The sequence below is a fragment of the Propithecus coquereli genome, unplaced genomic scaffold (assembly GCF_000956105.1).
Source record: "Propithecus coquereli isolate 6110/MARCELLA unplaced genomic scaffold, Pcoq_1.0 Scaffold336, whole genome shotgun sequence".
NCBI lineage: Eukaryota > Metazoa > Chordata > Mammalia > Primates > Indriidae > Propithecus > Propithecus coquereli.
Window position 1 is genome coordinate 2,230,831 of NW_012149019.1, and position 13,444 is coordinate 2,244,274.

At 40.0% G+C, this 13,444-nt stretch overlaps 1 protein-coding gene across 2 annotated transcripts in view; it reads right to left on the reverse strand.

Moving 5' to 3' along the window:
• Window positions 1–13,444, reverse strand: part of COBL (cordon-bleu WH2 repeat protein) — a 243,286-nt gene that overhangs the window by 171,722 nt on the left and 58,120 nt on the right. For both annotated transcript variants that reach the window (XM_012650646.1, XM_012650644.1), the window contains exons 3-4: window positions 7,336–7,546; window positions 4,613–4,841 (exon numbers count right to left, since the gene is read on the reverse strand). In XM_012650646.1, coding sequence (XP_012506100.1) covers window positions 4,613–4,841; window positions 7,336–7,546 — 440 coding nt within the window. The remainder of the gene's footprint in view (window positions 1–4,612; window positions 4,842–7,335; window positions 7,547–13,444) is intronic.

The following is a 13,444-nucleotide window of genomic DNA, read 5'->3' on the forward strand; positions in this document are numbered from 1 at the left end:
AATTCCCTCAGTCTTTGCTTATCTGAGAATGTCTTTATTTCTCCTTCATATATGAAACTTAGTTTTTCAGCGTACAGGATTCTAGGTGGGGCATTATTCTGTTTCAGAAGAGTGAGAATGGGGCCCCAGTCTCTTCTTGCTTGTAGGGTTTCAGTTGAGAAATCTGGAGTTATTCTGATGGGCTTTCCTTTGTATGTTACTTGTTTCTTTCACCTTACAGCTCGTAGAAGGGCCTCTTTAGTGGCTATTTTGGTCAATCTGATGACTGCGTGACTTGGTGTCTTCCTATTTGCATTGAACCTCCCTGGGGTCTGTTGAACTTCTTGTTCCTGTATATCTAGATTTTTAGCAAGGCCTGGAAAATTCTCCTTTATTAAGTCTTCAGATAGCTTATCCAGCCCTTGAGTGTTTTCTTCTTCACCTTCCGGAACCCCTATCACCGTTAGGTTCGGTTTTTTCACATAATCCCACATTTCTTGTAGGCTTATTTCTTTTCTCTTAATTTTCTGCTCAATTTCTGTGACTGACTTATTTAATTGGAAGGAGTTGTCTTCAATCTCTGAGATTCCTTCTTCTGTTTGATGTACTCTGTTCTTGAGGGTTTCCACAGTGTTTTGTAGTTCCCTGTATAAGTCCTTTATTTCCACGAGATCAGTTTGATTTTTCTTTAATATTTCAATTTCTGTAGTGAATTTTTCTTCCAAGTCCTGGATTTTTTTTGTGGTTTGTGTTGGTTATCCATTTTTTCTTGGATATCATTCAGTTTCCTTGCAATCCATGTTTGAAATTCTTCTTCTGTCATTTTAGTGTTCTGAGTTTGGTTAATGTCCATTGTTGGGGAGCTGTGGGTCCTCTTTGGGGGTGTGCTTTCCGTTTGAGTCTTCATACTTCCAGAGTTCTTTTGCTGGTTCCTTCCCATCTTGATCAGTTGTTCCTTCTTGCCTTTAGATTTTCGTTTGGATAATGACATGCCCTGTTTAGTCTCTGAGCCAGTAGGTGGTGTTTGTGGGTGAGATTCGACCACACCCTTTATGATGAATCAGTAGATGCAGTAAAAGGGTGTGCAGGGTGTCCTCCCTGTCTGTAGGTGGCACTTGCAGGGAGGAGCGAGCTGCAGTGCTGTTTTTGGGTCCTATAGCTAGCTCTTATTCCTCTAGAGAGGCCCTCTTGTGTCTTGGGTGGTGGGTGGGGCCCTGGGATTTCCAGGTATGCCCTTATTCTCCACCTCAGTCGGGGGTGGGGAGTGAGTCTTGGTGGGGCTGGGTTGGGTAAGCCTGCCCTCAGGCTTCACAACTGCTGTTAGCAGGGTCAAAGGTCTACTCTTTGGTTCTGTGCAGAGCTGCCAGGAGGGGCTGAAATGGCTCCACTCAGCTCAAAGTCTGGGCTTGGGGGCTGGGGCAGTCCAAGATCTGCACTCTGGAGCAGGTCTCGCTCCCCTCCACTCTCCCCCTCTCCGTGGCCTCTCCCAGGCCTCTTCCAGCAAGCAGGACCTCAGGCCGATGGATCTCCCCTGTCTGTGAAGTGGGCTGGGAGGTTCCCTACTCAGGATCGTAGCCTGAGCTGTCCTTACTCTACCACTCAGTGGGGGCAGGACCGGGAAGGACTCATAGGAATTTTAATGAACATTTTAAGTATATATCTATTTCCGTGTGTGTATATATGGATGTATGTAATGTGTATGTGTGTATGTATAAGTATGTATGTACATATGTGTCTCTACATATCTATAAATATACCCATATAGAGATATTGAGAGAGAGAAAGAGAAAACTTCTAAGAAATAGAAGTCAGACATTTGCATACTTATCTATGACACAAAAAGTTAAATTTCAAAATCCATACTGCCCAAAATTCTGCGGCATGCAGGATGACCTCAGGCAGGTAAGAACAGGTAAGTACAGGCAAACATAGGCAAACAGAGGTAGAAAGCAAACGGTGTCTTTTCTGAATGTACCACTTTCAGCCTGTTGTGTAATTCTGGGCAATAGAATTTGTTTTCCATAACAGTCTCCCTCATTTTTTACCAATTAGAGCCACTCAGCAAATTCTCACACAAGCAGCATTCTCTGAATCAACCAACCAGGGATCAGGACCAAACCATAACCTCCTGTCATCCCAGCAAGCCCCCCAGAGGTGCCCCAAGCCACACCTGCATTCCGTCAGGCCTGGCACACAAACGTCAGCTCCGTGCATCTCCTAGCCCAGAGCCATGCAAAGGGCAGCCTCCCAGGGGAGCGGGAAGCCCTGGACACACGGTACCTTGACAGCTCAGGGAAGGCTCAGACTGAGTTTTGGTCAGACGAACTGGAAAAGGCAGGCAATGAGAGCGTGAGGACCAGCCTGGAGATCTGCAGAGCCCCTGATCCCGGCCTCGGCCCCTCACAAGCCTCGGATTGGGGCACGCGAGAAGGCCTCCTGCAGGGCAGGCCTGCATCTCTGGCCTTGCCCTGCCAGGGCCACAGCTGCACAGCCTGCTAAGTGCCAGCCTGGACATAGGTGGCAGCAAAGCCTTTGGCTTTGTCAGGCTGCTGCCGCCAGGGATTCCAGAGGAAGGCAGGCCCCTGCCTAGCAATGCCTCTCCCCTGCCAGCTGCTCCCTGTTCTCTAGCAGCGGCAGGGCTCAGGAGGGGCCGCCTTTCCCCTGCAAGTATAAACCAAAAGGGAAAACGAAGGGGCTCCTTCTGCAGCACCCAGCAGGCCTGCCCAGGTCAGCTGAGGAGAGGAAGCGTCCTCAGGGATGCCCTCTGGACGAGCCTCCTTGCTTCTCCAACGTTTGACGGAGAGTAGGATGGGATGAAGGCATCTGGCAGCCATGTAAACAAACATGTCATGCCCGGCACGACACAGATGTGGTCCAGATGAAAGGGTGTGGGCCACGGGGCTGGAGCAGACCCCCACAGCAGGAAGACGCATAAGGTCTTGGGTTGGGGAGGGGAGGGCTGGGATGCCCAAGGCAGTGGAGAAGGGGGCTGGGGCTTGGGAGCAGCTAGTTTCCACCAAGGGCAGAAGGGACGCAAATTTGAACGACCAAGCTGGCCACACCGGTGTGTTCGGAGGCTCTGTCCTGCGTGTGGATCAGAAGAGATGCACTGGCCCTGACCCCACTGAACACTCCACTGCTGTGTTCCAGATGACCATGGCTTGCCTGGCCCTTTCCTTAACAGAGATGCAGGTTTTACGCGACTTCTCCCAGGAAGCAGGTTCAATCTACCTTTCAAGATGTATCCAAGTGTCGGCATGTAACAGAAACACTTGTTTGTGTAAGCTTTTTTCTTCCAGATACCTAAATGTGGGGCGGCTTTTTTTCTTTTTCTTTCTTTTTTTTTTGTCTCACCAAATGAAAGCTGTTTCCAAAGAGTCCCATAAACCAAATGTAAATAGGGCTGATACACCCAGACAGACACACCCACAGCAACCCCGCCTGTTGTCTGCGGTGATGCTCAGAGCATTTTTGTCTGTGTCTTACAAGGATACTGGATAAAACACCAGACGCATTATTCTCAAAGGTCAAAGTACTTTTTTTGAAGGGACAAACAGTCCATGTATCTGAAAATCAATGGAGCTAAGCCCTCTCTTGAATGTCAAATCAGATCCAGGGCCCAGATTGCCAGGAGGGAATGGGCTGACTAGGGGAGAGGGGCAGACTGCACAGGGAGTCCACGATGGTCATGGATTCATGATAAATTTGGTAATAAAAAAATACGTTTTTTATTGGACGAAGTTAGGAAAAAAGCTATAGAAAAACATGAAAAACTTGAATATATATACATTTTTAAAGCCCAACCTATTCAATATTTGTGGATTAAATAAAACAGAGACAAGGTATCAACTGGGGCTCATCAGAATAGAAACATTTATGAAGTCCATTTTAATAATTCTAAGTTTGAGGAACATAAAATTTTCTTTTGCCAGACAGTTGTTCAAACATATAGTCAGCCCTTGGTATCAGTCAAAAGAATCTGCTTACACAACATGTCAGTCTCTGTACCAACTCTGGGGCCACCACGCTCACCAGTGACTCTGTGACCTCAAGCCAAGGCCCAGATTCACACCAGGAGCGAGCTGTCCCTGGCAGCAATGGCAAGAAGGCCCAAGGTGGTGCTGAAGCTGTCTTCGGGGACTGATTTCACGGACTGCAGTTGTGCGTTTTAGGGGACAGCTAAATGCCCTTTGCCCCTGGTTCTGGATACATGCAATGTCTAAAACCTAGAGCAGCTAACGGCAACTGAAAAGGAAAGTCAAGAGAATATTATACATGGTTTTTGAGTAGTTACTTTAGAGCATAAACTCTAATCTCTCCTTACTTCTTCCCCTCCTTCCTTTTACTTATCTCATGACAGTGTGTAGGGACACAAAGAGGGAAGGACATACTCAGGACCTGGAGAAAGAGGCAGAATCACAATTGAGAGGCATGAAAACGACTTTCCTTTTTTGCTTACGTCAACACTGGTGTGGACAAAATTGGAGTTGCCTGGAAATTCATGTACCCATCTCTCCCCAGAGCTAACAAGAGCTGCGAGGACAGCTAACAGGCCACCTGTGCATGCCACGTGTGTGTGTGTGTGCACGCGAGGGTGTACAGGGCAGTGTGTGTGAGACATAGTGTGCCTCACCTCTCCTGTTGTCCCAGGCGTAGAGTTCCTTTATCCCGAGCTCGCTCAGGGACTTGGACAGCTCCAGCTCCTCCCCGGCAATGTTGTCCCTCAGGAGAACCACGTGCTCCGGGCCGACCTCACACTTTGCACAAATGACGGGGAGAATATTCTGGAGAGGTACATCAGGGCTCACGCGCACAACAGCTTTTTGTGTCCGCAGGTAGTTCACTACCAAACGCACAGATTTCTAGAAGAATGCAGACAAAGAGAATTCTATAAGCACATCTTCCCACGAGGGCTTCAACTTCTGTGTTCATTCTAGAACTAAGTGTGGCAGGATTTTGTGTAGCCTGAATCTTTCTTCTACAAATTTAGTGAGTCAGGAGGGAAAATGGCATACTGAATAGTGAAAATAAATGTCTGGAACTATAAATTTATCTTAGACCCTCTTACTAATGAACAAGCTGCTAACAACACAGGGAAATGAGCATCAGTGAGGGCTCTAAATTTAAAATCCAATACATATACCATCTTTCAAGGATTCTGGCCAGACATGAACACAAGGCACTTACATATATTTTCTAAAGGAAAATAGCTTGGAAGTAGTATGGATAATTTAATATAAAGAAAAACCCTCAAAAAATGATATCAAATGTTTGTTTAAGCTGTTAAAGTAGCCACATAAATCTATGAATATCTACATACATATGTATCTATATACACTTGTGTATGTACTATATATATACATATATATAAAGCACACACAGTGTGTACACAAACTTACATGTATTTATATATATACATATATATAAAGCACACACAGTGTGTACACAAACTTACATGTATTTATATATACACTATACAAAACATATTTTATGCTAGAAATATATTTTATTTTTAAAAAATACCAGACATAATAATCAGAAAGAAAAACAGTTTGACTAATGGTGATTCTAAATGACCACAGATAAAGTGGTCCATCAAAAACTTTAACATGTGAAGTTTCATCCAACGGACTTTTATTCAGCCTTTATTGATCACCTGAATTGTGCTAAGATGTTGCACAGTTGGTCACAGTAAACGTGGACTGAACAAAAGAGCAGTGAGGAAGGCCGCGTGCTCCCTCCCAGCCTGAGTGCCAGGGCTCGGTGGCCGTGATAATGATGCATTTTAGGAGGAAAGAGGGAAGCCACTGTCCCTTTACCTGCCTCTCCAGGTGGAATCATGAATATACCTGGGCTCACCTGCCACTGGGCACCAGGAAGTCAAGAGAAGCCACAGGGTGTACACAGGGTTCCTCTTCCTTGGACACTGATTATACTTGAAGAATAAGGGAAAATCTCCTCTGGACATTGCATAGAAGGGCAACGATTAGAATTTACTAACCAGCTAAACCTAGCAATTCACAGGAGATGGACAGTTGGTCAGATTACCATTCTTAAAAGCAGAAAAATTTATCGGCTCTTTAGGAATCTAAAAGAATAAAGTAGCAGCACTGCTTTTAATTGGAGATTAAAGATCCATACATAAGCCTTATTAAAAAGTACGAAAAGCTACTGGAATTAACTTTAGTCAATAATCAAAAGCCTGGAATAAAGCCATGTGTACAGTAATATATTCTCCAAATGCAATGAGTAAATATTTCTGATATCAATTTTTCAAAAGGAAAAATCCTCTCCCCTCTCTCTCGATGTCCAAATCCTCTATAGATCCTGACTGCCTCCTCTGGCAGGAAGAACTCTGTAACTGCACTGTCCAGTAGGGTAGCCACTAGCTTCTTGCAGCTATTTAAATTCAAATTAATTAAAATTGAATAAAACTAAAATCTCAGTTTCTCAATCATACTAGCCACATTCCAAGTGTTCAAAAGCCACGTGTCAATTAAAAATAAAGATTAAAAAAAGAGCCAGGTATGGTGGCATGTGACTATAATTCCAGCCGAGCCAGGAGGCTGAGGCAGGAGGATCACCTGAGCCCAGGAGCTCAAGTCCAGCCAGGACAACATAGTGAAACCCCATCTCAAAAAAAAGAGAGAGAGAGAAAGAGAGAGAAGAAAAGAAAAACCGGCCGGGCACAGTGGCTCACGCCTATAATCCTAGCTCTCTGGGAGGCCAAGGCAGGAGGATTGCTTGGGCTGAGGAGTTTGAGACCAGCTTGAGCAAGAGTAAGACCCCCCCTCTACTAAAAAAATAGAAAAATTAGCCGGGCATTGTGGTGTGCGCCTGTAGTCCCAGCTACTTGGGAGGCTGAGGCAGGAGGACTGCTTGAGCCCAAGAGTTTGAGGTTTCTGTGAGCTAGGATGATGCCACAGCACTCTACTCAGGGCAACGGAGTAAGACCCTGTCTCCAAAAAAAAAAGAAAAAGAAAAGAAAATCCAAAATTAATTGAAATATTTAAGTTACGATAAATGTCAAAAAAGCTACATGTGGTCAGTGACAATCATATTGGAAAGTAAAAAATTATAGACCCTGTCCACCTCTGAAGAAAGTTTTAATAGATAGCTCTACTCTAGAGCAATTTCCATTCTCTAATATATTATATAAAGGAACAATGTTACAACAATAAATATTACTAAATTCTGTCTCCTAAAATAAACTCAGTTAGTGTCTAGCTTGGCCTAGCATAGACGTAGAAACCTCAACCACAACTCTCTGTGTGAGGTACTTATTAATAGCTAAGAAGAGCAACACTGTCTCCTACTCAGTATCTCCTGCACACTCAGACACAGGCATCTACGAACCTCAGGCATTTTAGGTGGGCCAGGTTTAACCTTCTCTTCAGGAACTTTTTCTTTCAGAAACACAGTATGCACATTGAGTGTCCCAACCAAAGTATTTGGCTTAAAACTCAAAGGCTGTTGGGTTTCCGAAGACCGGATCTCAAGGGCATGGTGAGATGGATTCAGGTGATTTTGAAGGCAAAGATCAACAAGTAGGTCCATCATTGCATGGCTGAAAAAAAGAAAACAAATCACGATTATTAGGAATGTCTGCTCTCTCCCTTCTGCCTCGCTGAGCAAACGGGTGAATGAGCAAATTAGATGTGCTTATGAAGAAAGACAACAGTAGCTCATTAATTCCTTATGCATGATTGTATAGCAATATGTTAACATTCTCCACACTGATAAACAACACTACTAAAAGAGCAAAATCATAACAGCTGATCAAAATCATAATAGCTTGGAAAATAGTTGTATTTCTAGTTAAATCCATGAGAATGTTCAATCATCTAAGGTTTGTTAGCACAAATATTTCTTACGGGTGTAAGACACTAAATTTTCAGTTATACACTGAAATGTATGTTAAATACTAAGTTTTCAGTTGAAGAAGTCGACAATTTTCTTTTAGCAAAAACAAACAACAAAAAAAACTGCCATTTTTTTACAAGACAAAAAAGTACCACAAGATAATTATCTTTTTCAAATGTCAAAAATTTTCATAACATCCCCCATCACACAAAATTATTATTACTATGGGAGGGGAGTGACAATTCAGATTATCCCAAAGAACAAAAAATTTCATTTCTATCTGCTATGTTTTCATGGCAGAAAGTTTTTATATTTAAAGCTGACCTCTCTTTTTTCTACAAATTTCCCAAGAAATTGAGCACAGTTTTTTCTCTATCATCTATTTCTTAATAAGTAACTTGCATGGCAATTATTGCAGAACATAATTATGGTTTCCAGGAGTCACCAAATGGATATCTAAAGATCGGGAACTTACAGGTACGTGTAAACACACAAATGCAAGTGGCATCAACAAGATGGAAGAATAGAAGGTCTCCAGCTCATGATGCCCACAGAAAAAAATGATTTGTCAGTCATCCATAAACAAAAATGCCTTTGTAGGAGATTTAGGATCCAAATGAAAGGTGGTTAAACCCAGAAGCCCCTGACTGAGGAGGGATGCTTTGAGAAGTCAGGCCCATATCCTGGTGGCAGGCTCATAGACTTTGGTCCCAGCTGTGGACTGAAAGCGGCCGCTGAGCTGTGGACTCAGCTCAGCATCGTATAGCTCCCTTCCTGCCAACAGTCCCATCTGCCATTTCCTAGGAGGAGCTACACTCATCTGTGTCCCTAGTAACACGCCTGCTGACCTCAGCCCAACTGTGGATACTGAAGTAGCCAGGTGACCTGGCTCCAGTCTTCTCTACCGTGGCCTGGAGTCAGTATTGCCTGTCCAGGGACCTGGTAGGAGACATGTCTCTCCATGACCCTGGTGGTTGGTCCCCCAAACTCAGTCCCAACTGCGGATCCTTAAGCAGCCATGTTACCTGGCTTCAACTCCACTTGACTGAGATCCCAGAGACAATAACATCAGTCTAGAGATCTGGCAGGAGTAGACTGTAGTGACTGGAAGAGATCTTTGCTGCTTCAAATGCACAGATACCAACACAAAGCTATATGGATCACAAAGAGTAAGACAAACATGACACCACCAAAAAAAAACTAATAAAACTCCAGTAACCAACCCCAAAGAAGTAGAGAGTCATAAATTTCTTTAAAAAGAATCCAAAATAATTATCTTTAAAAAAGCTAAATGAGCTTCAAGGGAACACAGATTAAAAAACTAAACAACATCAGGAAAACAATACATGAACAAAATGAGCAATTTAATAAAGAAATATAAGCAATAAGAAAGAACCAAATATAAATCCTAGAGCTGAAGAATATAATGCCTGAACTGAAAATGTCAAATAGAGAGCTTCAAACAGAGTAAGTGAACTCAAAGACAATCCATTTGCAATTAACCAATTAGAAAAGTAAAAAGAAAAAAAGATTGAAAAATAGTGAAGAAAGGCTATGAAACTTATGGAACACCATCAAACAAAGGGGCAGAAAGCCTATTTAAATAAATAATGGCAAAAATCTTCCCAAATCAACAGAAGGAAATAAATATGAAGCCCTAAGATCCTCAAATATATTAAACCCAAAGAGGGCTACACCAAGACACATTACAGTTTATCTCAAACATTAGAGTTTGTCACAAGTAGTAGAGTAAGAGAGAATTTAGAAAGCAGCCAGAGAAAGGCAACTTGTCATATACAAGGGAACCTTCATAAGACTGTGAGTGGATTTATCAGCAGAAACCTTGCAGGCCAGGAGAAAATGGTATGATATATTCAAAGTACTAGACAAAAAATGCCAACCAACAATACTATCAGAAAAACTATAGTTCAAAGACGGAGAGATAAAAGTCTTTACCAGGCAAAAACTAGGAAGTCTTTCACACTAGACCTGATTTATGAGAAGTGTTAAAGTAAGTCTTTCGAGTTGAAATGAAAAGACATTAAAAAACATAATGAAAGCATATGAAAGCATAAATCTGATTGCTAAAGCTAAACACAGAATATTGTAATACTGTAATGGTGCACACAAATCACTTTAAACACTAATATATAAATTATAAGACAAAAATAGTCAGAATAAATATAGCCACAGGACTTTGCTAATGTAAACACAATATAGAAAAAGTAAAATATGACATCAGTTATATAAAGTGTATATGGGGAAATAAAAGTGTAGAGTATCTGCATGTGATTGAAGTTCAGTTGTTATCAGCTTCAAATAGACTGCTATAACTACAAAATATCCTATGTGAATTCTATGGTAACCCCCCCCACACACAAAATGTACAGTAGATACAAAAAAGATAAAGAAAAAAGAATCAAAGCACACCACTAAAACCATCAAACCACAAAGGAAGACAACAAGAGAGGAAATGACGAACACGAGAACTATAATAAAGACAGAAACAGTTAACAAAATGGCAGGTGCAAGTCCTTAACTATCTATAATTATTTGAAATTTAAATGGACTAAAATTTCCAGTTAAGAGATACAGAGTTAATGAATGAGTAAGAAAACAATACTCAACTATATGCTGTCTACAAACGACTCACTTTAGATTTAAGGACACATATAAGCTGAAAATAAAGTGATGAAGAAGGATATTCCATCCAAATAGTAGAGAAAAGAGAGCAGGAGTAGCTATATTTATGTCAGAAAAAATAGACTTTAAGTAAAAAACTGTCACAAGAGACAAAGAAGGTCATTATAAAATGCTAAAAGGGATAATTTAACAGGAAGATCCAACAACATATACACCCAACACAAAAACACCCAAGGCTATAAAGCGGACATTGATAGGTCTGAAGGGAGAAATAGACAGTAATACAATAACAGGTGGGGGCTTCCATACCCTATACCCTATAATGGATGTATCATCTACACAGAAAATCAATAAGGAAACAGAAGAACTGAGCAATGCTATAGATCAAATGAACCTAACAGATACATAATATATCCAGAACTTTGTCCCCAACATCAGAAAAATACACATTCTTCTCAAGAGTGATGGAATATTCTTCAGGATATATAACATATTAGTTGTTTAAAAAGTATTGAAAATTTTAATAAGATTAAAATCATTCCAAGTATCTTTTCCAAACACAATGGACTAACACTAGCAATCAATAACAGTAAAAAAATGAAAACAATTACAAATACAGAATTTGCCGTTCATAGTATCAGGTACCCACAGTTGGAAAATATTAAATGGAAATTTTCAGAAATGACTGATTGAGAAATTTAAGCAGTGTGATGAAATCTTGTGCTGTCCCACCTCATCCTGCCTGGAATATGAATCATCCCTTCATGCTGTGTACTTACTCTACATGCCCATTAGTCACTTAGTAGCCATCACAGTTATCATACTGACTGTCATGGTATTGCACTCCTTGTGTTCAAGTCACCTTTGTTTTACTTGATAATCATCCCAAAATGCAAGAGTAGTGATGCTGGCAATTTGGATATGCCAAAAAGAAGCCATAAAGTGCATCCTTTAAGTGCAAAGGTAAAAAGTTCTTGACTTAATAAGAAACAAAAGAAACTTCATGCTCAGATTGCTAATATCTACAGAAAAATGAATCTTCTATCCATAAAATTGTGAAAGGAAAAGAAATTCATACTAGTTTTGCTGTTGCACCTCAAACTGCAAAAGTTACAGCCACAGTATGTGATAACTTTTATTACAATATATTGTCATAATTATTCTACTTTATTATTAGTCATCGATGTTCGTCTTTTACTATGCTTAATTTATAAATTAAATTTTATCAGAGCTATGTATGTATAGGGAAAAAAACATAGTTTATATAGAGTTTGGTACTATCTGTGGCTTAAAGCATCCACTGGGGGTCTTAAAACATATCCCCCTCAGATAAGGGGGAACTATTGTCCAGGGAAACTAAACAATACATTCTTGAATAACCACTGGGTCAGAAATGAAATCAAAAAGGAATTTAAAAAATATCTTGAGACAAATGAAAATGAAAACTCAACTTACCAAAAATGATGGGATGCAGCAAAACTAATACTGAGGGAGCTTTGTAGCATAAGTTCCTACATTAAAAAAGAAGACATATCTCAAACAACCTAACTTTACACTTCAAGGAGCTAGAATAACTAAGCCCAATGTTAGCATAAGGAAGGAAATAATAAAGATTATTGTAACAAAAATAGTTGAAATAGAGAATAGAAAAATAAAATCAGCAATCTCTTGCCTAGACTAAGAAAAAAGAGAGAAGACAAATAAAATCAAAAATGAAAGAGGAGACATTATAATAGATATCTCAGAAATAAAAAGTATCACTAATAATAATATACAATATTACAATAATATACAATATTGTATAATAAACAATAATACACAAATTGGACAATCTAGAAAAAATGGATAAATTCCTAGACACATACAACTTACCAAAACTGAATCAAGGGGAAATTAAAATCCTGAACAGACCAATAACAAATAAGGAGAGTGAATCAGTAACTAAACCTCACCACAAAGGAAAGCTCAGGACCAAATGGATTCATGAAAAATTCTACCAAATAGTCAAGGAATAATTAATTCCTTTCTTCTTGATTCTAAAAAGCATTATTTCAATGCTTCTTAAACTCTTCCAAGATACAGAAAAAGAAGGAATACTTTCAACCAAATTTTATGAGGCTAGCGTAGCCCTGATACCAAAGTCAGACAAAGGTCCCAAAAGAAAAGAATAGCACAGGCCAATACCCCTGATGACATGGATGTAAAAATTCTCAATAAAATATTAGCAAACAAAATTCAACAGTACATTAAAAATATTTTATACCATGACCAAGTGGAATCTAACCCCACGATGCAAGGATGGCCCAACAGAAGTAAATCAATCAATGTGATACAACTTATTAACAGAATGAATCATAAAAATCACATAATCATCTCAACTGATGCAGAAAAGGCACCTGACAGAATTCAAAATACATACATGATAAAACTCTCAACAAAATAGGTAGAGAAGGAACTTACCTCAACACAATAAAAATCACATATGAAAAGCTCACAAGTAACATTATAATCAACAAAGAAAAACTGAAAGCTCTTCCTTTAAGATCCATACAAGGCAAAGATGCCCAGTCTTGCCACTTGTATTCAATATAATGCTGGAAGTAAGTCCTAGCAGAGACATTAGACAAGAAAAATAAATAAAAGGCATGTGAATCAGAAAAGAAGTAATCTCTGTTTGCAGATGACATGATCATACACATAGAAAACCCTGAAGACTCAATGACAACAAAAAACTTAGAAGTAATAAATAATTTCAGTAAAGTTGCTGGATACAAAATCAATATAAACAATTGGTGGCATTTCTATATACAAACAATGACCTATCTAAAAAGGAAATTAAGAAAATGATGCCATTTACAACAGCAACAAAAAGAATACTTAGGAATAAACTTAATTAAACAGGTGAAAGACTGGTACACTGAATATTATAATACATTGATGAAAAAAATCACGGATGACA